The sequence below is a fragment of the Lemur catta genome, chromosome 6 (genome assembly GCF_020740605.2).
Source record: "Lemur catta isolate mLemCat1 chromosome 6, mLemCat1.pri, whole genome shotgun sequence".
Lineage (NCBI taxonomy): Eukaryota > Metazoa > Chordata > Mammalia > Primates > Lemuridae > Lemur > Lemur catta.
In genome coordinates, this window is record NC_059133.1 from 6,336,081 (window position 1) to 6,358,387 (window position 22,307).

The window sequence follows — 22,307 nt, forward strand, 5'->3', positions numbered from 1 at the left end:
CTCTACTAAAAATAGAAAGAAATTATCTGGCCAACTAAAATATATATAGAAAAAATGAGCTGCGCATGGTGGTGCATGCCTGTAGTCCCAGCTACTCGGGAGCCTGAGGCAGTAGGATCGCTTAAGCCCAGGAGTTTGAGGTTGCTGTGAGCTAGGCTGACGCCACGGCACTCACTCTAGCCCGGGCAACAAAGTGAGACTCTGTCTCAAAAAAAAAAAAATGTAGAGCAGTTACTCAGAGCATGTGTTTTGGACGTGGACTCTGATCCTGCTCTGTCACTTTGACCTCATTACATGACCTCTGAGACTCAGTCTCCTGTGTGCCTTAGTGGGCTGTGGAAGGCCTGATGAGTCTGAGCACACAGAGTCTGAGCAGCAGTGCCTGCCATATGTGTGCCAATCAGTGGAAGCCACAGTTGCACAATGATTGCAGAAGGCCACAGGCCTCATCATTGAAGGTTGTCCTCGCTCTGGCCGTGCTGAATTACAGGCCCCTGGCATCAGGAGGGCACTGCCACGGTACAGGCCTGTCGCTGCCCTTCACACCTCGTTAGGATGGCTACTTGGGGCAGGCCTGACACCTCAAAAAGCCAAGCGGGCCAGGCACAGTGGCTCATGCCTGTAACCCTAGCACTCTGGGAGACTGAGCCAGGATCACTTCAGGTCAGGAGTTCAAGACCACCCTGAGCAAGAGCGAGACCCTGTCTCTACTAAAAATAGAAAAAAGTCAGCCAGGTGTGGTGGGGCGAGCCTGTAGTCCAAGCTACTTATGAGGCTGAGGCAGGAGGATCTCTTGAGCTCAGGAGTTGGAGGTTGCAATGAGCTATGATGATGCCACTGCACTGTAGCCAGGGAGACAGAGTGAGAGCCTGTCTCAACAAAAAGACCAAGGGGAAATAAAGGCAATTTATCAACAGCCACCATATGATAAGCACCCACACCTCCCTGCAACCCTGCACCTTGATTTTCTGACAGTCCCAGATAGAAAGTTGCTGCCACCATTCAGCTGAGGCCAGATGGGAGGCCACAGCTGGGTCTGAGACTACCTTGGAGTATACATGGGTGTTGCTCTCCTGGTCAGTTAAATGACCTCAAAAGTCTTCCTCCCGACTCCTGTTCCCACATCCAGTCGTCAGCCAGGCTTGTAACCCCTCAAGCTCCAGCCACCTTCTTCCCACTGCCCCTCACCTTACTGCACAGGATGTCCCAGTGTTACCTGGGTCCCGTTGCCAGGGCCTTGCCCTGCAGTGCCTTTCCGTCCCTCAGTCTCTGCCAGCCAAAGCCTTCCAAGAAGGCTTCCCAGAAAGTCCTCTTCGAGCCTGAGCAAATGTCCTCACAACCCTCAAACCACTACTGGCTTGCCATGTTAGCTATCTGACCTTACTACTCTTCGTCATGAGTACCTTGGAGCACAGGCCCTCCTTCTGTTCCACCAAGTTCCTGTGCACATCCCAGCACCAACTGCAAGTGGTATATCCAGCTTCAGTGGAGGGCTCCCTCCAAGACAATTCCACCACCCCCCTGCCCTGGGTAAGCACTGGGGAGGGCAGCAGGGGCAAGGACCTCCTGGCCAGTCCCTGCACCTTGCCTACCCTGGCCCTGAACCCTCTGGCAGCACAGTCAACACAAGTTGGCTCACTACACAGGGCAAAGGCCGGCGTCACCTCCCTTCATAAGGAAACAGCACAGAGTGTTCGGGCACTCAGGGTGCCCAGAGAGGGTCCTGCCTGAGCCTAGGTGCTTGGACTGCTAGAGTGACAGGTGTTACTGGAGGAGTCCAGTGGACACGCAGCTATGGGGCTGCTGACAGGGGATGTGTTGGTGTCCCTGGCTTTGGCTGCGGCGATCTTCTTTCTCCTAGTGGATCTGATGCACCGGCGCCCACGCTGGGCTGCACGCTACCCGCCAGGCCCCATGTCAATGCCAGGGCTGGGCAACCTGCTGCAAGTGGACTTCCAGGATGTACCCTGGTGCTTTGGCCAGGTGAGGGAGGTGGTGGCGGAACACAGCAAGGGGTCTGGGCACCCCCCCAGCAGGAGACATGGGTGGTGGGTAAGACACAGTCTGGGCCGGGCGCGGTGGCTCATGCCTATAATCCTAGCACTCTGGGAGGCCGAGGTGGGTGGATTCTTTGAGCTCAGGAGTTCGAGACCAGCCTGAGCAAGAGCGAGACCCCGTCTCTACTAAAAATAGAAAGAAATTATAAGGACAACTAAAAATATATATAGAAAAAAAATAGCCGGGCATGGTGGCGCCTGCCTGTAGTCCCAAGCGACTCGGGAGGCTGAGGCAGGAGGATCGCTTGAGCCCAGGAGTTGGAAGTTGCTGTGAGCTAGGCTGATGCCACAGCACTCTAGCCTGGGCAACAGAGTGAGACTCTGTCTCAAAAAAACAAAAAACAAAAAACCACACAGTCTGGACAAGGAGCTGGGCCCAGAAGAGGAAGCAGGTGTGAGAGGCTCCCTGGGGAGGGCATTTGTGCAGGGCCCGAGGGACAGTTTGGACTTTCCAAAGGAAAATGTCTGGGAGGGCAAAGGCCTGGAGGTGAGGCGGGACTGGGCAGTGGGTTTGCAAGCCTGTTGGACAGCACAGACTTCGGGAAGGCCCAAGTCCCTTCTGATGACACCAGAAGGAAAGGTCTGGGGAATGGGAGTGGGGGGGGCCAGTGTCCTGAGCATCAATTAAATGAGGAAACTGGGGTTGAGAGAGGTGCAGTGACCGGTTCAAATGTTTTGTCGCTGTTGGTCCGTGGGCCTCAAGCTCACCTCCGTCACCCTCAGTTTCCTGATCTGTAACCTGGGATGCTAAGGGGGGCCTACTGTCAATTTCGGTCATTCTTGCAAGGTCATACAAAGCTTGGTTGTTGGATGCAAACCGAGCTCCTCAACCGTAGAGAATCTGACCCCCAGGATCTGGAGTACACATCTTGTCCTTGAATCGGCGGGCTCCTGCCGGCCCCACGGTCTCACAGGGCTTATAGGGTGAGCCCACGGCCAGCACCGGGGGGGCCCCCGGCTTCACGAATGCCCCACCCTCCTCATACAGCTGCGGCAGCGCTTCGGGACGTGTATAGCCTGCAGCTGGCCTGGAGCCCCGTGGTCGTGGTGAACGGGCTGGAGGCCGTGCGCGAGGCGCTGGTGAAGCACAACGAGGACACTGCGGACCGGCCGCCTTCGCCACTCTACGAGCACCTGGGCTACAGGCCACATATGGAAGGCAAGTGACCCCGGGGGACAGACACAGTGTCGACGGGGAAACGGAGCGAGCCAGCAGTTCCCAGAGACGGAGCTGGGCCAGTGGGCGCCTGACCATGGACTTGGGACTCAGAGAAAGGCCAGTGGGTGGGTTGGGGGGCGGAAGGCCAGGGAACACACTGCCAGGGGGACCTAAGCCAAGTGGATGCAGCGGGGGCGGGACTTATCCAGAGAGGGCGGAGCCCCCCCCCCCCCCCGGCCGCGCGGGGACCGTCGGGGAGGGGCGGGCCTGAGCAGCGAGTCAGGGAGGCTGCGCGGGGGCATCGGGCTCAGTGTGGCGTGCGGGGCAGGCAGCGTCCTCCCAGAGTAGAACCGAGGTCAGGGTGGGCAAGGCCCAGCTGGGGCAAAAGCCACCCCGGCGCAGCGGACACAGAGCAGGCGACCAACGTGGGGAAGCAACAGCGGGACCTGGGGGAAGGCAGGGTCAGAGTGGGCGGGGCCCCAGTCCCGCGGAGCGGCAGAGGGGAACTGGGCGGGGCGGAACATTCAGGGCCACGCCCACCGACCCGCCCTACCCCAGGGGTGATCCTGGCGCGCTACGGGCCCGCCTGGCGCGAGCAGCGGCGCTTCTCCTTGTCCACTCTGCGCTTCTTCGGTCTGGGCAAGAAGTCGCTGGAGCTGTGGGTGACTGAGGAGGCCGCCTGCCTCTGTGCCGCCTTCGCCGACCACGCCGGTGGGTGACGGGTGCAGGGACAGGGGAGGACAGGGGAGGACCCGGGAGGTGGGCTGGGGCCCGGGAAGAGGAGCCTCCCTGACCCGCATCCCGTCTCAGCACGGCCCTTTAGCCCCAACGCGCTCCTGAACAAAGCGGTGGGCAACGTGATCGCGTCCCTCACCTACGGGCGCCGCTTCGAGTACGACGACCAGAGCTTCCTCAGGCTAATGGAATTGGTGATGGAGGCACTGAAGGAGGATTCTGGCCTCCTACGCGAGGTGCGGGCAATGAAGGCCTGCGGGAGTCTGAGCAGGGCAAGCTCCGGGCAGGTGCCTCCGCCTGCAGCTGGGCCTCCACACGGGGGCGACGGGGAAGGGCATTCCTGGAGAGCCCACTGCAAGAGGCAGGGCACCCAGAAGAAAGGAAATCTCACACAAGGCTAATGGGAGAGGTGGCCCAGGGTCAGTGGGACCCCAGAGAGGGCGAAGGAGCCCGGGCCTCCTGGGCACGTTGGGAGCCAACAGCAGGTGAGATTTCCATCGTAGGTTTATCCTTGTGTCAGCCCAGGGCCAGGAGACAGTGTGGAGACTCCCACTTGCGGAGGGACCGGATCAATGGTGGGGACAGGCAGGTAGTGTGTGTCTCTGGTATTGGAGACAGGTACAGGTGAATGCTGAGCACAGGAGGAACCCAGGCTCCCTTCTGTGACTGGCACAGGTGCTGAATGCTGTCCCCGTGCTCCTGAGCATCCCCGGACTGGTTGGCAAGGTCTTCCCTGCACAGATGGCTGTCATGGCCCTGCTCGATGAGCTGGTGACCGAGCACAGGATGACCCGGGACCCGGGACCCGGCCCAGCCACCCAGAGACCTGACTGACGCCTTCCTGGCCGAGGTGGAGAAGGTGAGGGCCGCTGCCAGGGACAAGGACAGGGGCTGCCGCTTGAGGGTGCCCTGAGGAGTGAGGCCAGGCCAGGCAGGGAGGAGCTGATGCACCACCCTATGACCAGGGCTGACAGATGCAGAATGGACGGTCATTTGGGGGCTTCCTCCTCTGTCCCCTGAGCCCACCCTCTTTGCCCGGTCAGGCCAAGGGGAATCCCAACAGCAGCTTCACCGATGAGAACCTGCGGATGGTGGTGTCTGACCTGTTCTCCGCTGGGATGGTGACCACCTCGACCACGCTGGCCTAGGGCCTCCTGCTCATGATCCTGCACCTGGATGTGCAGCGTGAGCCCGGCTGCGGGCTGGCGGGGCGGCTGAGGGAGGTGAGTACAGGGAGGGGCACCTGAGCTTCATTCAGACACCCCTGGCCCAGGCACTGCCTGAGCCAGGACCTGTCAGCGTGACCTTCCCCTCAGGTGGCCCAGCCCCAACACAGGACTCAGGAGAGGGTCAGGGCTCAGCTGCCGGCTTCTGACCCGCTGTGGGACACTTGTGTGTCCAGGCCGTGTCCAACAGGAGATTGACGAAGTGATAGGAATGGTGCAGCGACCAGCAATGGGTGACCAGGCCCACATGCCCTTCACCACTGCTGTGATTCACGAGGTGCAGCGCTTTGCAGACATCATCCCCCTGGGTGTGCCCCCATGACGACCCGTGACATCGAAGTGCAGGGCTTCCTAATCCCCAAAGTAGGACTGCGGCTGGGGCCAGGCTGGGACCCCAGGTCACCCCATCCTCGCTTCCACAGGCACAGCCTGCCCAGCCTGGGTGTGGGGTGCAGAGCAGGGGCAGGGCCGGCCTGTCTGTGCAGAGCCCCAGTCCAGTGGGGAGGACAAAGCAGAACGTGCCCCAGACGACCTGTGGCTGCAGGGGTGGAGGCGGGGAGGGCGCCCATGGAATGTGGGACTGGGCCCTGCCTCGGGGTCAGAGAGTTAGGAGAAGCTCCTGGGGCCGAGGATTGCTTGATGCCGTTCAGGTGCGTGCCAGGCACAGCGTGTGCCCCATGTGTTTGGTGGCAGGGGTCCCAGGTTCCTACGGGCCAGTCACCACTCACGCCAGGCATCTCTCTCCCAGGGGACAACACTCTTCACCAACCTGTCATCGGTGCTGAAGGACGAGGCGGTCTGGGAGAAGCCTTTCCGCTTCCACCCGGAACACTTCCTGGACGCTCAGGGCCGCTTCGTGAAGCCTGAGGCCTTCATGCCTTTTTCAGCAGGTGCCTGTGGGCTGCCCAGCTCCCTGCCCCCTTCCTTGGAGTCTGGGCGGGGTGGAGCCCAGGCCCCAGGCTCACTGAGCCCCCCTTACCCACCCACAGGCTGCCGCATGTGCCTCGGGGAGCCCCTGGCCCGCATGGAGCTCTTCCTCTTCTTCACCTCCCTCCTGCAGCGCTTCAGCTTCTCGGTGCCGCCGGGACACCCTCGGCCCAGCGACCACGGTGTCTGTAACTTCCTGGTTACCCCGTCCCCATACCAGCTTTGTGCTGTGCCCCGCTAGGGCCCGACACCAGGCCCCAGCCTTCTCCCCGGCCGGGGGCCCTGATGTCCAATAAACCAATGTGCTTTGCCCACCTTGGCCCCATCAACACTGCTGGCTGCCATGGGGCCTCACAGCCTCTCTGGGGACAGCCCACCCCGCCTCATCCATGCTGATCTGACCTCCTGGCCCCATTTGACAGATGGGTTTGTTGAGGTTCAGAAGATGTCAGCCAATCCCCACCAGTAACCCCAACACCCTGATGACTCAACTCTGGGCAGATTGGTGACAAGGACTGTGTGGTCCTGGCTTCTGGGGGAGGGGCCGGCCTGGGCTGTCCAGAGATGTCAGTGCGGACAGTGGGGTGCAGAGGGCAGCACTCAGCCTGGAGAACCACATTTCAGGCCCTGCTGAGCCCACCCGCCCAGCGCCCAGCAGCCCTGCCAGCACCATCCCGTTACCTGCCTTGACATTCGACACCCCAAGAAGGGAGAGAAGTCCAGGAGGGCCACAGAGTTGCAGTGCCAGGGTTACCACCCAGGGCTCAGTCATCAGGTGCCAGAACGTTCTCTGGGAAGGCCTGATGCAAGCCCAGGGGTCAGCCGCCTTCCTGAGCCTCTCAGTCACCCCACGGTAGGAATGGCCAGCTTCCCTTGCCCCTCAGGGACGCTGTGTCCAGGCCCTGACCAGTGAGCAGTCACCACTCAGGGCCAGGCTGGAGCCAGCAGATGACATTTGTCTGAGCTGCGACCCACGGCGCCGTCCTCTCAATGTCTGGGTCATGCAGGGCCCGCAGGTTTGGCCAGGGGCAGGGAGTGAGCCCCGTGGGCTATAGCCCTCCCCAGGGGTTGGGACAACCTTGGACCCATGTGGCAGTGGGGTGGGCAGAGGAGAAGGAGATGGTGGGGGCAGCCGAGAGGATGAGGCCCGGGCTCTAGTCCTTGCTCTGCCACTACCCTGTGTGACCGTGGGCTCCTACCTCCCTGTCCCGGGCTTCTGTTCCCTTTCTGCCAGGGGGAACGTTGCACCAGATGGCCACCCAGTCCTGTCTTCCTTCCCTGACCTCTGCGACTGACCCTTGCTGGCCTGGAGCCCTCACCAAGGGCAGAGACTGCTGTCCTCCACCTCTGTGCCCACCCCCACAGTTGGCCGGTCTGGACTGGGCACGTGGGCAGCGCCCTGTGGTTTCTAATGACCATCTGTTTAGCTGAGTTCTGGGCAGACCGTCTGGTGCACTTAGGGTACAGGCTGGGACAGAACCACGGACACTCAGAGCAGAAGCCACCCCAGGGCTTTTGCCAGGGGACCTACAGCATGCCTGACGGGTTCCCACCAGCGTTTTCCCAAATGCCCCGTGACAGGGAGCTGCCCAGCTCTCAGCACTACCGGGACCTTAGCCTGTCCCCTGGCTCTGAGTGGGAAAGCTGGCCGGGCAGGAGGTGGTCTTGGTCTTCCTGCAGCTGTGGGAGAGGCAGTGCGGATGCGGCCAGGCTGCGTTTGTCTGAGGAGACTGGGGTCCCTAGCAGGAGGCTCGGGCCCTGCAGAAGCAGCAGGATTTATTGGACACTTTTCATTCGTGGCTCTGAGTCTCGGGGTTGTCGCGGGCTGGGACCCAGCTCAGCCAGAGCTTCCTCAGGAGTGCGGGGACCTAGTCCCTGTGCCTTTGCTCCTTGCTCTCTACCTCAGGGACCTCTAGGAAGCCCAAACAGGCATTCCCTGCGGGTCCCCTGCTGGGAGGAACCTTGTCCCAGGCCAGGGATGAGCTACCCTCCTTGGCCGCCTGGGGGTCATGTGAGCTGTGATGACAGGGTGGGTGTGCTGGCAGCCCAGGGAGTGACCCAGGGTTCCTTTCAACCCTGGGAGGCTCACAGGACGGTCAAGGCATCCCGCTGCCTGAGCTTCTTCCCCCTGTATTGAGCATGGCTTCTTCATCTTAGGCTTGAGTGTTGACCGGTGGTAAACATTTTCCTTCCTTCTTGTCTTGTCCCCGACATCGGGGCAAGCTGAGAATAAATCCGTGGGGCTCTCTCATAGGCCCTACCGGACATGCAGACGACCAAGGCCCTGCCTGCCTGAGCAAGCCCTAGCCCGGTGCAACTCCGGGAAAACACAATAAAACCCAGGCGAGTCTCCTTTCCCTGCGCTCTCAGGCTGTCTGGGACCTGCTGGGCCACCGGCCCGCTGTCCCCCGTGGCCTCAACGATGAAGAAAGTCAGCTTTGCATTTCCTCTTGGTGTGTGGATGGTGTCTTCAGTCTTGGCAGCCACACCGAATTATGAGTGGGGCTCTCTCCTGCTTTTGCAGTGTGCCCGTAATAAGCATTCCAGGGGGTTATAGAACAAAGAAGTGTCAGTTTGAAAAATTCAAGTAGCATCAAACTTCCCAACAGCACCCCCTCAAGGGTGACACAATTAAAAATGTCTTCAAACTTCCACAGGAAAAATGACATGAATGTAGAATTCTATACCCAGCCAAACTGTTAGTCATGTGTGGATCAGGACATTTTAAGACATTAAAGGTCTCACCAACACTCCTCAGATGAGCAGTGAGGTCTGAAAATGGCACGCACGTCTCTGAATAGTCACCACGCCACAGGAGCCATGAAGAAATGGACAAAATCTTCGTTAACCACATGTCAACACACATGAGCATTTATCCAAGAAACATGGCTGTGTCTCCAAAAGGACAGCAGGCTTTGGAGTATTTTCACTTGCTCTTTTCATGTCCCCCACTGTGCAGGAGAGAGATGGCCCTGAGAAAGGACAGCCCGCCTTCCAGGTGACCCCTGGCAGCAGGCAGAGGGAGCCCCTGGGGCGGGAGCATTTCAAAGCCTCATTGCTGAAGAATTGTCACTGTTTCACATGTGTGCTAGCTCCCAGGAGGATGCCACGTGCAGGGCTGTCTGTATTTGTCCTGAGGTCTGCCCCAGTGTGAACAGCATTTTCCTCAAGAGAGCTTAGTGACAGTAAATGAGGGCCACCGATGAAAATCCGAGCTGCCTGAGGCAATGGACACCAGTTAGGGCAAATAATACACAAACCCAAACCCCTGAAAGAAGAAACTGGGCCGTGAGGTGCCTATAGGGGCTTTGAGAAGCTCCGTCCCCTTCCTGGGGGTGCAGGAGGCCACGCACATTCGGAAGGTGACATGCAGCTGTGCGCGTGATCAGGAAGATCTGGGCGCCTAAGCGCTCACCGCTGGCTGAGCTTGAGCGCCTGCGCCAACAGGAGGTAAAGACGAAGGGAACATTGTGAACTGCCCAGCTGGGGGCTGCAAGCGGGACCCCACAGGCGCAGAGTCCCTCGGCAAAGACCGGGAGGTTTAGGCTTCAGGCAGCCAAGGAAATCTCGGACAGGTCATTGCTGACCACTAAGACAACTGAGTAGAGACTTCAGTGGCCACACCCAACAAGGAAGGCAGACATTACAGAATTAGTTCAGAAAAGTCACCAAGCGAAGACACGACTACCACAGGGAAACACAACAGCCTGGTTAGGGAAGAGAGTCTGATTCCGGAGGTGCCACGTTCGAGGATTTGGAATGTCTACTTGTTAACAAACTGTTTTCAGACTTGCAAAGGAACAAGAAAGTGCGGCCCATACACAAGGGAAAAAGTAATCGGTGGAAACGGTCCCTAATGGTGAAATTACTAGACAAAGACCTTAAATCAGCTCATTTAAATATGTTCACAGAGGCCAGGCACAGTGGCTCACGTGTGTAATCCTAGCACTCTAGGAGGCCGCGGTGGGAGGATCACTTCAGGTCAGGAGTTTGAAACCAGCCTGAGCAAGAGGGAGACCCTGTCTATTCCTAAAAGACAAAAATTAGCCCGGTTTTCTGGTGCGCACCTGTAGTCCCAGCTACTGGGGAGGCTGAGGCAGGAGGATCACTTGAGCCCAGGAGTGTGGGGTTGCTATGGTGATGCCAGAGTGACAGAGCAAGACTCTGTCAAGAAAAAAAAGAAGAAGAAAGAATCAGTGAACATGGAGATGGGTCAACTTCGGTTGTCCCCCCGGGGAACAGAAACAAGAATGAAGAACCACGGACAGTCAGAGAGCAGTGAGACGTCATCAGACATACCAGCACACACATGATGCGAGTGCCAGGAAAGGAGAGAGACGTGAAGCACTAGAAGGAACATTTGAAGAGAGAATGGCTGAAAACTGGCCCAAATTGAGGAAAAACATTCATCTCTACATCTAAGAAGCTCAAAGTGCAAGTAGGATAAACTCAAAGCGATCCACACCCACCCACACCATGAACTGTCAAAAGACAGAGAAGTTTGAAAGCAGCAGTAGAGCAGCAGCGCCTCACAAGCAAACGCCGTCAGTAACATGAACATTAGATTTCTAATCAGAACCGTAGAGGCCAGAAAGCAGTGGATGACAAATCCCACAGGAAGTCACTGTGGGATCCCGGTAACAGACATCCTGGCTCCACCAGTTGGCCTGTCAGGGTGACTGGGGAGCTCTGAGAACAACCGTTGCCTCCCGACGGCCAGATTCAGACTTGGTACAGCCAGGCCAGAGCCCAGGAGTCTGGGCTGGGCAGTAGCTGGGTGACGGCCCTGAGACTCCCTGAGAGCAACCTCCAGATGGCAGAGGTCCCGCCCAGAAAACTGAGAGGCAGGACACTCTGTGCTGGGTCAGCACGTAGGGGTGTGTGTGTGTGTGTGTGTGTGTGTGTGTGTGAATACATGTGCCTTGAGTGTGAGTCGGTGCTCATGTATTGTCTGAGTGTGCAGGGTTTTGTGAGTGTGTAGATGGGTGTGTGTGAGCATGTGGGTAAGTATCTGGCCACGTACCAGGGTGCGTGTGATCAGGTGTGTTCGTGTCTGGGCGTGTCCAGCGTGCAGTGCCGAGTAAAGGGACTTGCCCCTTGGTCCCTCTGATCATCACAACCTCTCTAAGCCCAAGGCAAGTGCGGATGACAGACAAGGGGTTAGAGGCCTCTCAGAAACAGGCAGGTGAGGTGAACTAAGGGCAAGGACAGGTACTGGGGAGAGGTCATGACCACATTATGGGGAGAGGCGAGTGGCAAGGACCAGTCAGACCAGGGCTCTCCCAGGAGCCTGTACAGAGCTGGGGAGGTGAAGGTGGGGAAAGGGGCTACTTCTCCTGCTGTACCTGCTACACCCCCTGGCCTTGAGTAAGGCCCTGGGGAGGGCAGCAGCGACAAGGACCTCTGGATCCATCTCCCCAGCTACCCTGCCCTGTCCTGGCCCTGAACCCTCTGGCAGCACAGTCAACACAACAAGTTGGCTCACTGCACAGGGCAAAGGCCGGCGTCACCTCCCTTCATAAGGAAATAGCACAGAGTGTTCGGTCACTCAGGGTGTGCCAGGAGGGTCCTGCCTGAGCCTAGGTGCTTGGACTGCTGGAGTGACAGGTGTTACTGGAGGAGTCCAGTGGACAGGCAGCCATGGGGCTGCTGGCGGGGGACGTGCTGGTGCCCCTGGCCTTGGCCCTGGCCATCTTCCTGCTCCTGGTGGATCTGATGCACCGGCGCCCACGCTGGACTGCACGCTACCCGCCAGGCCCCATGGCATTGCCGTGGCTGGGGAACGTACTACAGGTGGACTTTCAGGACATCGCCTATTCCTTTGGCCAGGTGAGGGAGGTGGTGGTGGAACGCAGCAAGGGGCCTGGGCACCCCCCAGCAGGAGACACGGGAGGTGGGTAAGACACTGTCTGGACAAGGAGCTGGGCCCAGAAGAGGAAGCAGGTGTGAGAGGCTCCCTGGGGAGGGCATTTGTGCAGGGCCCGAGGGACAGTTTGGACTTTCCAAAGGAAAATGTCTGGGAGGGCAAAGGCCTGGAGGTGAGGCGGGACTGGGCAGTGGGTTTGCAAGCCTGTTGGACAGCACAGACTTCGGGAAGGCCCAAGTCCCTTCTGATGACACCAGAAGGAAAGGTCTGGGGAATGGGAGTGGGGGGGCCAGTGTCCTGAGCATCAATTAAATGAGGAAACTGGGGTTGAGAGAGGTGCAGTGACCGGTTCAAATGTTTTGTCGCTGTTGGTCCGTGGGCCTCAAGCTCACCTCCGTCACCCTCAGTTTCCTGAATTGTAACCTGGGATGCTAAGGGGGGCCTACTGTCAATTTCGGTCATTCTTGCAAGGTCATACAAAGCTTGGTTGTTGGATGCAAACCGAGCTCCTCAACCATAGAGAATCTGACTCCCAGGATCTGGAGTACACATCTTGTCCTTGAATCGGCGGGCTCCTGCCGGCCCCACGGTCTCACAGGGCTTATAGGGTGAGCCCGGGACCAGCACCGGGGGGGGGGGGGGGGGGCCGGCTTCACGAACGCCCCACCCTCCTCCTACAGCTGCGGCGGCGCTTCGGGGACGTGTATAGCCTGCAGCTGGCCTCGAAGCCAGCGGTCGTGCTGAACGGGCTGGAGGCCGTGCGCGAGGCCCTGGTGAAGCACAACGAGGACACTGCGGACCGGCCGCCTTCGCCCATCTCTGAGCACCTGGGCCACAGGCCACATGCGGAAGGCAAGTGACCGCGGGGACTGTCCCGGCGGGACGGAGCCAGGGAGCAGTTCCCAGGGACCGAACTGGGCCGGGGGCGCCTGACCCTGGGCTAGGGACGGAGAGAAAGGCCAGTGGGGGGCTTGGGGGACGGAGGGCGAGGGAACACCGTGCGTGGCGTGCGAGGACCGTGGGGACGGGGCGGGCAGGAGGAGCGAGTCAGGGCGGCCGCGCGGGGGCATCGGGCTCAGTGTGGCGTGCGGGGCAGGCAGCGTCCTCCGGAGTAGAACCGAGGTCAGGGTGGGCAAGGCCCACCTGGGGCCAAGGCCTGCCCAGCGCAGCTGACAGACAGCAGGCGACCAGCGTGGGGAAGCAACAGCGGGACCTGGCGGAAGGCAGGGTCAGAGTGGGCGGGGCCCCAGTCCCGCGGAGCGGCAGAGGGGAACTGGGCGGGGCGGAACATTCAGGGCCACGCCCACCGGCCCGCCCTACCCCAGGGGTGATCATGGCGCGCTACGGGCCCGCCTGGCGCGAGCAGCGGCGCTTCTCCTTGTCCACTCTGCGCTTCTTCGGTCTGGGCAAGAAGTCGCTGGAGCTGTGGGTGACTGAGGAGGCCGCCTGCCTCTGTGCCGCCTTCGCCGACCACGCCGGTGGGTGACGGGTGCAGGGACAGGGGAGGACAGGGGAGGACCCGGGAGGTGGGCTGGGGCCCGGGAAGAGGAGCCTCCCTGACCCGCATCCCGTCTCAGCACGGCCCTTTAGCCCCAACGCGCTCCTGAACAAAGCGGTGGGCAACGTGATCGCGTCCCTCACCTACGGGCGCCGCTTCGAGTACGACGACCAGAGCTTCCTCAGGCTAATGGAATTGGTGGAGAAGCAACATCAGCAGGAATCTGGATACCTGATGCAGGTGCAGGGGGCGGTAGAGGCTGCGGGAGTCTCTGCAGGGCAAACTCCAGGCAGGTGACTCTCACTGCAGCTGGGCCTCCACACGGGGGCGACCGGGGAAGGGCATTCCTGGAGAGCCCACTGCAAGAGGCAGGGCACCGAGGAGAAAGGAAATCTCAGACAAGGCTAATGGGAGAGGTCGCCCAGGGTCAGTGGGACCCCAGAGAGGGCCAAGGAGCCCGGGCCTCCTGGGCACGTTGGGAGCCAACAAGCGGATGAGATTTCCATTGTAGGTTTATCCTTGTGTCAGCCCAGGGACAGGAAACAGTGTGGAGACTCCCACTTGCAGAGGGACCAGGTCAAGGGTGGGGACAGGCAGGCGGTGCGTCCACTCTCGGTTTGGAGACAGGTGCAGGTGGATGCTGAGCACAGGAGGAACCCAGGACCCCTTCTCTGACTGCCACAGGTGGTGATGGCTTTCCCCGTGCTCCTGCGAATCCCGGGGCTCTCTGGCAAGGTCATCTCTGCACAGAAGGCTTTCATGGCCCTGCTCGATGAGCTGGTGACCGAGCACAGGATGACCCGGGACCCGGCCCAGCCACCCAGAGACCTGACTGACGCCTTCCTGGCTGAGGTGGAGAAGGTGAGTGCCGCTGCCAGGGACAAGGACAGGGGCTGCAGCTTGAGGGTGCCCTGAGAAGAGAGGCCAGGCCAGGCAGGGAGGAGCTGATGCACCACCCTATGACCAGGGCTGACAGATGCAGAATGGACGGTCATTTGGGGGCTTCCTCCTCTGTCCCCTGAGCCCACCCTCTTTGCCCGGTCAGGCCAAGGGGAATCCCAACAGCAGCTTCAACGATGACAACCTGCGGCTGGTGGTATCTGAACTGTTCTCCGCTGGGATGGTGACCACCTCGACCACGCTGGCCTGGGGCCTCCTGCTCATGATCCTGCACCCGGATGTGCAGCGTGAGCCCGGCTGTGGCTGGTGGGACGGCCGAGGGAGGAGAGTACAGGGAGTGGCCCCTGAGCTTCATTCGGACACCCCTGGCCGAGGCACTGCCTGAGCCAGGACCTGTCAGCGTGACCTTCCCCTCAGGTGGCCCAGCCCCAACACAGGACTCAGGAGAGGGTCAGGGCTCAGCTGCCGGCTTCTGACCCGCTATGGGACACTTGTGTATCCAGGCCGTCTCCAACAGGAGATTGACGAAGTGATAGGAAAGGTGCGGCGACCAGCAATGGGTGACCAGGCCCACATGCCCTTCACCACTGCTGTGATTCACGAGGTGCAGCGCTTTGCGGACATCATCCCCATTGGTCTGCCCCACATGACGACCCGTGACATCGAGGTGCAGGGCTTCCTAATCCCCAAGGTAGGACTGCGGCTGGGGCCAGGCTGGGACCCCAGGTCACCCCGTCCTCGCTTCCACAGGCACAGCCTGCCCAGCCTGGGTGTGGGGTGCAGAGCAGGGCCAGGGCCGGCCTGTCTGTGCAGAGCCCCAGTCCAGTGGGGAGGACAAAGCAGAACGTGCCCCAGACGACCTGTGGCTGCAGGGGTGGAGGCGGGGAGGGCGCCCATGGAATGTGGGACTGGGCCCTGCCTCGGGGTCAGAGAGTTAGGAGAAGCTCCTGGGGCCGAGGATTGCTTGATGCCGTTCAGGTGCGTGCCAGGCACAGCGTGTGCCCCATGTGTTTGGTGGCAGGGGTCCCAGGTTCCTACGGGCCAGTCACCACTCACGCCAGGCATCTCTCTCCCAGGGGACAACACTCTTCACCAACCTGTCATCGGTGCTGAAGGACGAGGCGGTCTGGGAGAAGCCTTTCCGCTTCCACCCGGAACACTTCCTGGACGCTCAGGGCCGCTTCGTGAAGCCTGAGGCCTTCATGCCTTTTTCAGCAGGTGCCTGTGGGCTGCCCGGCTCCCTGCCCCCTTCCTTGGAGTCTGGGCGGGGTGGAGCCCAGGCCCCAGGCTCACTGAGCCCCCCTTACCCACCCACAGGCCGCCGCATGTGCCTCGGGGAGCCCCTGGCCCGCATGGAGCTCTTCCTCTTCTTCACCTCCCTCCTGCAGCGCTTCAGCTTCTCGGTGCCGCCAGGACACCCTCGGCCCAGCGACCACGGTGTCTGTAACTTCCTGGTTACCCCGTCCCCATACCAGCTTTGTGCTGTGCCCCGCTAGGGCCCGACACCAGGCCCCAGCCTTCTCCCCGGCCGGGGGCCCTGATGTCCAATAAACCAATGTGCTTTGCCCACCTTGGCCCCATCAACACTGCTGGCTGCCATGGGGCCTCACAGCCTCTCTGGGGACAGCCCACCCCGCCTCATCCATGCTGATCTGACCTCCTGGCCCCATTTGATAGATGGGTTTGTTGAGGTTCAGAAGATGTCAGCCAATCCCCACCAGTAACCCCAACACCCTGATGACTCAACTCTGGGCAGATTGGTGACAAGGACTGTGTGGTCCTGGCTTCTGGGGGAGGGGCCGGCCTGGGCTGTCCAGAGATGTCAGTGCGGACAGTGGGGTGCAGAGGGCAGCACTCAGCCTGGAGAACCACATTTCAGGCCCTCTGGGCCCACCCGCCAGCGTCCAGCAGCCCTGCCAGCACCAACCCATTACCTGCCTTGACATTCGACACCCCAAGAAGGGAGAGAAGTCCAGGAGGGCCACAGAGTGAAGTGCCAGGGTTACCACCCAGGGCTCAGTCATCAGGTGCCAGAACGTTCTCTGGGAAGGCCTGATGCAAGCCCAGGGGTCAGCCGCCTTCCTGAGCCTCTCAGTCACCCCACGGTAGGAATGGCCAGCTTCCCTTGCCCCTCAGGGACGCTGTGTCCAGGCCCTGACCAGTGAGCAGTCACCACTCAGGGCCAGGCTGGAGCCAGCAGATGACATTTGTCTGAGCTGCGACCCACGGCGCCGTCCTCTCAATGTCTGGGTCATGCAGGGCCCGCAGGTTTGGCCAGGGGCAGGGAGTGAGCCCCGTGGGCTATAGCCCTCCCCAGGGGTTGGGACAACCTTGGACCCATGTGGCAGTGGGGTGGGCAGAGGAGAAGGAGATGGCGGGGGCAGCCGAGAGGATGAGGCCCTGGCTCTAGTCCTTGCTCTGCCACTACCCTGTGTGACCGTGGGCTCCTACCTCCCTGTCCCGGGCTTCTGTTCCCTTTCTGCCAGGGGGAACGTTGCACCAGATGGCCACCCAGTCCTGTCTTCCTTCCCTAACCTCTGCGACTGACCCTTGCTGGCCTGGAGCCCTCACCAAGGGCAGAGACTGCTGTCCTCCACCTCTGTGCCCACCCCCACAGTTGGCCGGTCTGGACTGGGCACGTGGGCAGCGCCCTGTGGTTTCTAATGACCATCTGTTTAGCTGAGTTCTGGGCAGACCGTCTGGTGCACTTAGGGTACAGGCTGGGACAGAACCACGGACACTCAGAGCAGAAGCCACCCCAGGGCTTTTGCCAGGGGACCTACAGCATGCCTGACGGGTTCCCACCAGCGTTTTCCCAAATGCCCCGTGACAGGGAGCTGCCCAGCTCTCAGCACTACCGGGACCTTAGCCTGTCCCCTGGCTCTGAGTGGGAAAGCTGGCCGGGCAGGAGGTGGTCTTGGTCTTCCTGCAGCTGTGGGAGAGGCAGTGCGGATGCGGCCAGGCTGCGTTTGTCTGAGGAGACTGGGGTCCCTAGCAGGAGGCTCGGGCCCTGCAGAAGCAGCAGGATTTATTGGACACTTTTCATTCGTGGCTCTGAGTCTCGGGGTTGTCGCGGGCTGGGACCCAGCTCAGCCAGAGCTTCCTCAGGAGTGCGGGGACCTAGTCCCTGTGCCTTTGCTCCTTGCTCTCTACCTCAGGGACCTCTAGGAAGCCCAAACAGGCATTCCCTGCGGGTCCCCTGCTGGGAGGAACCTTGTCCCAGGCCAGGGATGAGCTACCCTCCTTGGCCGCCTGGGGGTCATGTGAGCTGTGATGACAGGGTGGGTGTGCTGGCAGCCCAGGGAGTGACCCAGGGTTCCTTTCAACCCTGGGAGGCTCACAGGACGGTCAAGGCTTCTGGCTACCTGAGCTTTTTTTCCCACCTCCCCAGGTCAGGGAGGTCTGAAGAGTGTGGTCATTGTGACCCCCAGTCACTGCGCTTAGGGAGGAGGGGAAGGAGTCCTGGTGCACCAGGGCTGGCCAGCAGTCTTACCAGACGAATATGCAGCAATTTCCTTTTGGAACTGTTTATTTTCTTGAAAGTAAGAAGAGGGGCTCAGGCATGGGATGAGGTAGGTTCTGTGTTTATCAGAAAGGGAAATGGAGGCCCTACTCCACAATGAGGTGGGCGAGGTCAGGATCAGACCCGCTCCCTGCTCAGACTATGCTGCCTCTCACCTGCACACGTTGCCCCCTGCTCCGCTGGGCTTGAGGCCGCCCCCCACCCGCCACTGCCTGCCAACCCTCCAGTGGTCCGTGGCTTCTCCATAGGACCCTTACAAGGGACTTTCCAGTTGAAGCTCCGGAGCGCCCTTACCTGGGGTCCCTGCCACCTCTTTCTCAGTAGGAATAGGGCCAGCTGCTTTCTCCCCTGGCGACCTTACCTGCTCTTCCTCCTGAGACAGGATGTCAGCTTCCTCCCTGTGGGCAGCATCGTTCAGTCCTCCAGGTGCCCTGGGGGTCATGGCCTACAGGAGGAACAAGAGGGCAGACTATGAGCAGAAAGACCCCCAGAACACCTCATCCCTCCTCCTGTTCTCACACGTGGGGTTCCAGTCCTTTGTTTCTCCTAGAATGTCCTTTCCCAGGAGAGCCCCAGCCCCTACGGGGGAGGCCTCCTCACTTACCTCTGAGGCTGGCTTTTTCCCACTCTTCACTTTGGGTCTCTGCAGAGGGAAATAGGAGAGTTGACAGCTGGCTATGAGTGACCAGGAGTCCTTCCCTAGCCTAAAACCCATCCTCCCCAGGTGCAGTCCCCCTCACTGTGTCTGCCAAGAGTGCCTAGGACAGCAAGCCCACTCCAGGGCAAGAGACTTCCCCAGCCCCTTACCCACCTGAGTGGTCATGGGGTAGCATTTATCCATCAGCCCCACACTGGCCGTAAGGTCTCGCCTATGGGCTGCATGACAAGGAGAGTGGGAAGGCTGAGGTGAGGTCTGTCAATTTCTACATAAGCTACCGCCTTAAGAATACCAGGTATTTAAGGAAAACAACCATTAAAAGCTGTTTTCTTTTTTCTTTTTTTTTTTTTTTGGAGGTCTCACTCTGGAGTGCAGTGACATAATCATAGCTCACTACAACCTCAACCTCCTGGGCCCAAGCAATCCTCTTGCCTCAGCCTCCCAAGTAGCTGGGACTACAGGCATGTGCCATAACGCCCAGCTAAATTTTAAAATTGTTTTAGAGATGGGGTCTCTCTATGTTGCCCAGGCTGGTCTTGAAGTCCTGGCCTCAAGCGATCCTCCCAGCTTGGCCTCCCAAAGTGCTGGGGTTACAAGCGTGAGCCACTGTGTCCAGCCTAAAAAACTTTTTAAAAACTCTAATTGATGTCTTTAGAAAGGTCAAACTTTGCATTCATGAAAGAATAGGAGGCTCTAAAATAGAAACGTTCAAACAACCAGTATCACTAATTCTTGATAAATAAAATTATGACATAATAATGGGAATGAAAAACCCAATCAAAATATAGAAGATAAAGCTGCAAAGAATATTTCCCAGAAAGAACAGAGTGAGAAGCGGTCAGGAGCTCCAACAGCTAAATAGTTTAGATGTTTCGGAAAGAGGCAACAGAGATGACAGACTGGGGTGGCAGTGAGAAATGTCAAATAAATAAGTTCCTTTTTTGTCAAGACTAGTTCCCAGAGATGAAGGACACGAGTTTCCAGGCAAGAAGGAAACAGCAAGTATCCAGGACAATGGATGAAGGAGGACCCACCCAGAATTTGTCATCGATAAGTTTCAGAACATTGAGGATAAAGAGAAGAACCTAAAAACGTCCAGAGATACAAAGAAAAAAATCTCAGTTTTAGTAATTCAACTTTCATCAGACTTCTCAATACCAAACTTCAAAGCTATTAGACAACAAGGATCTTCAAAAAGGTGTCCTTATTCAGATTTTAAAATTTGCAAATGCCAACAACTATGATATAATTATATTGGAAGACTAGACAGAGGTGAAATGTGTGCTGGAGGTGGCAGTAAGTGTGCAGTGGTTACAAGCACTAAATCCTCATCTTCCATTGTAGGAGTTAAGTAGATAACATTTAAATCTGAAAAATCAAGGCAAAGCAGCACAGAAAATTTATCCTGTTCTATACGTGGAGGCAAAAATCAAAGGCTACAGCTGCAAAGGTAGGAAGCTGCAAAGATTGCCACCCGGGTTGTGGGAATCGGGGGTGAGGTGGGGCAGGGCAAAAGGCAGCTGGTATTTTAAGTCCTATAAAACTTCAAACTATGCACAGTAAGTCCTCACTTAATGTCATACATAGGTTCTTGGAAACTGTGACTTTAAGTGAAACTAATTTTACCATAGGCTAACTGATATAAATAAGAGGGAAGTGCCTGTGGCATATTTGTGGTCATAAAAACATCACCAAACTCCTAAATAAAGACCAAAACACTTCTAATACTTAACATTGAAATAAATATGAGTTTTACATACATTTAAGAAAGATTAATAATAACAAGATCATGATTTACCCAATTTTTGGTGAATCGGTGAATGACTGTGGTTGTAGTGGTGAAAATTGTCAGCAACACCTCCTGCCACCATGCAGTTCAAAAACAATCACCGACATGGTGACTCACTGAGTGCTTTCAGACCGCGTCCTTTACTGTCATGCATCCGTACGATGATCATCTAACTTCACGAGTTTTCATTTGGCAATAATTTGTATTTATCAATTAATTCATTCATTTTCCACCCCGCTTATTCCAGTTCAGGGTCACAGGTGGCCAGAGCTTCTCCTGGCAGCTCAGGGTGCAAGGCAGGACCCCACCCTGGACACACACAAACACACTCACACTGGGACAATGTAGACACGCTGATTAACCTAACATGCACGTCTTTGGGATGTGAGAGGAAACTGGAGGACCCGGAGAAAACCCATGCAGACGTGGGGAGGACACGCAAACCACACAAACAGTGGCCCCACCAGTAATCAATTGTTTTTGTCATCAACATTATAACGAAGTAATGTTGGGGCCTGGGGCAAGATGGCGGATGAGAAAAACTGCCAGCCAGAGCGTCTCTGCAAGAAAGACAGATTTTAGAAGAAAGTGAAAAAAAATAAACAGGCAGACAAACATAGATCAGATGAGGGTCAGAAGGAAGGTGCCTGAAACTACAGGAGACGCCACAGGAAGACGCTGCGGAGGAGAACTGGAAGGAGAAAGGCCCCGAGAGGCCAGAGGCGTGGAGACCAGCGACCAGGGTAGGTGGAGCAGTTAAACTTCCCCTCCCTTGCATCTGCGACTGCTGGGGGGCTCCTGAGCAGGTGGAGGGACCTGCCGACACCAGCCCAGAGACGGCCGCCGCCAGTGAGCGGTGAGCCTCTTGCAGACAGGGCACCAGGCTCCCAGCTGCCTCGGGCACCTGCCGGCCCGCAGACCCGAGCCCATCGGCAGGTGCCATATTGCTTCATTCTCCCCTTCCCCTGCCCTACCCGCGGCTGTCGAGAGAGACAATTTAGCTACCACCTGGAGACATCTGAGGGCAATGGGACCTTTCCTTTTGGGGCCCTACAGCAGACTGAGGGGTACTCAGACTGTGAGCTCCCTACCCGCCAGCCCTCCCAGGTGCAGCTTGCCTGGTGACTCTGGGAGAGCCGGGCAAATCCAAAGGTGGAGAGACATCAATCCAGCTTGGGCACTCTGTGAGTGACTTAAGACCAGCACTCCTCTCCCTGGCAGGGTCAGGGATTGATCTCCAGAGCCCAGGGCACAGGCCTGCAGACCTGATCCCAAACACCCAGGTCTCGATTGCATTGCCCGGAGACACAGAAGGGATATTTGTGAACGACCCTACTGAGGGTGTGTGCCTTCAGGGGCAGATCAGCGTGCTTGAGGGGCAACCCTCCTCCCAAGGGAAGCCCTTGCGCCCAGCTCAGGCTGCGATCCTGGGCAGGGAACTCCCCGGCCCACATCACAGCCAAGGGAGATCCGCTGGCTTGAGGTCCTGCCTCCTGGCAGAGGCCTGGGAGAAACGATGGAATAGGGGAGGGTGGAAGGGAGCAAGGCCTCCTCCAGACTGCAGGTCTCAGACAGCCCCACACCCAGACGCAGACTTTTCAGCTGAGTGGGGCCATTTCGGCCCCTCCCTGGCAGCTTTGCCCAGAAGCAGAGAACAGACTTTGACCCCTGCTAACAGCATTTGTGGAGCTTGAGGGCAGGCTCACCCTACCCAGCCCCACCCAGACACACTCCCACACCTGCCGCCACTGAGGTGGAGAATAAGGACACACCTGGAAGTCCCAGGGCCCCACGCACCACCTGAGGCACTAGAGCGCCTCTCCAGAGGAACAAAAGCTGGTTACAGGACCCAAAAACAACACTGCAGCCTGCCCCTCCCAGCAAGTGCCACCTACTGACAGGGAGGTCATTCTGAACACACTTTTAGTGCACCTACTGACTCATCATACAGGGTGTGGTCGAGTCTCCC

At 58.5% G+C, this 22,307-nt stretch overlaps 2 protein-coding genes across 3 annotated transcripts; both read left to right on the forward strand.

The window, feature by feature from the left end:
- The first annotated feature begins 1,082 nt into the window (after window positions 1-1,082).
- Window positions 1,083-6,418, forward strand: LOC123640283 (cytochrome P450 2D17-like). Its single transcript, XM_045554766.1, is given in 12 exon segments — window positions 1,083-1,983; window positions 3,046-3,058; window positions 3,061-3,216; window positions 3,775-3,927; window positions 4,027-4,187; window positions 4,627-4,740; window positions 4,742-4,810; window positions 4,995-5,154; window positions 5,327-5,491; window positions 5,494-5,540; window positions 5,926-6,067; window positions 6,167-6,418. Coding segments are annotated over 12 exon segments (1,548 nt in total). The 5' UTR covers window positions 1,083-1,794; the 3' UTR covers window positions 6,346-6,418.
- Window positions 6,419-11,650: 5,232 nt separating this feature from the next.
- LOC123640282 (cytochrome P450 2D17-like) lies at window positions 11,651-15,937 on the forward strand. 2 transcript variants are annotated; one of them, XM_045554764.1, is made up of 9 exons: window positions 11,651-11,933; window positions 12,651-12,822; window positions 13,296-13,448; window positions 13,548-13,708; window positions 14,153-14,329; window positions 14,514-14,655; window positions 14,872-14,972; window positions 15,445-15,586; window positions 15,686-15,937. In XM_045554764.1, exons 1-9 carry the CDS (start codon window positions 11,745-11,747, stop codon window positions 15,862-15,864), a joined length of 1,416 nt encoding a protein of 471 aa, XP_045410720.1. In that variant the 5' UTR covers window positions 11,651-11,744; the 3' UTR covers window positions 15,865-15,937. The 2 variants fall into 2 exon arrangements, with proteins under 2 accessions (XP_045410720.1, XP_045410719.1); XM_045554763.1 differs by having other exon boundaries at window positions 11,653-11,933; window positions 14,872-15,059.
- The last annotated feature ends 6,370 nt before the right edge of the window (window positions 15,938-22,307 follow it).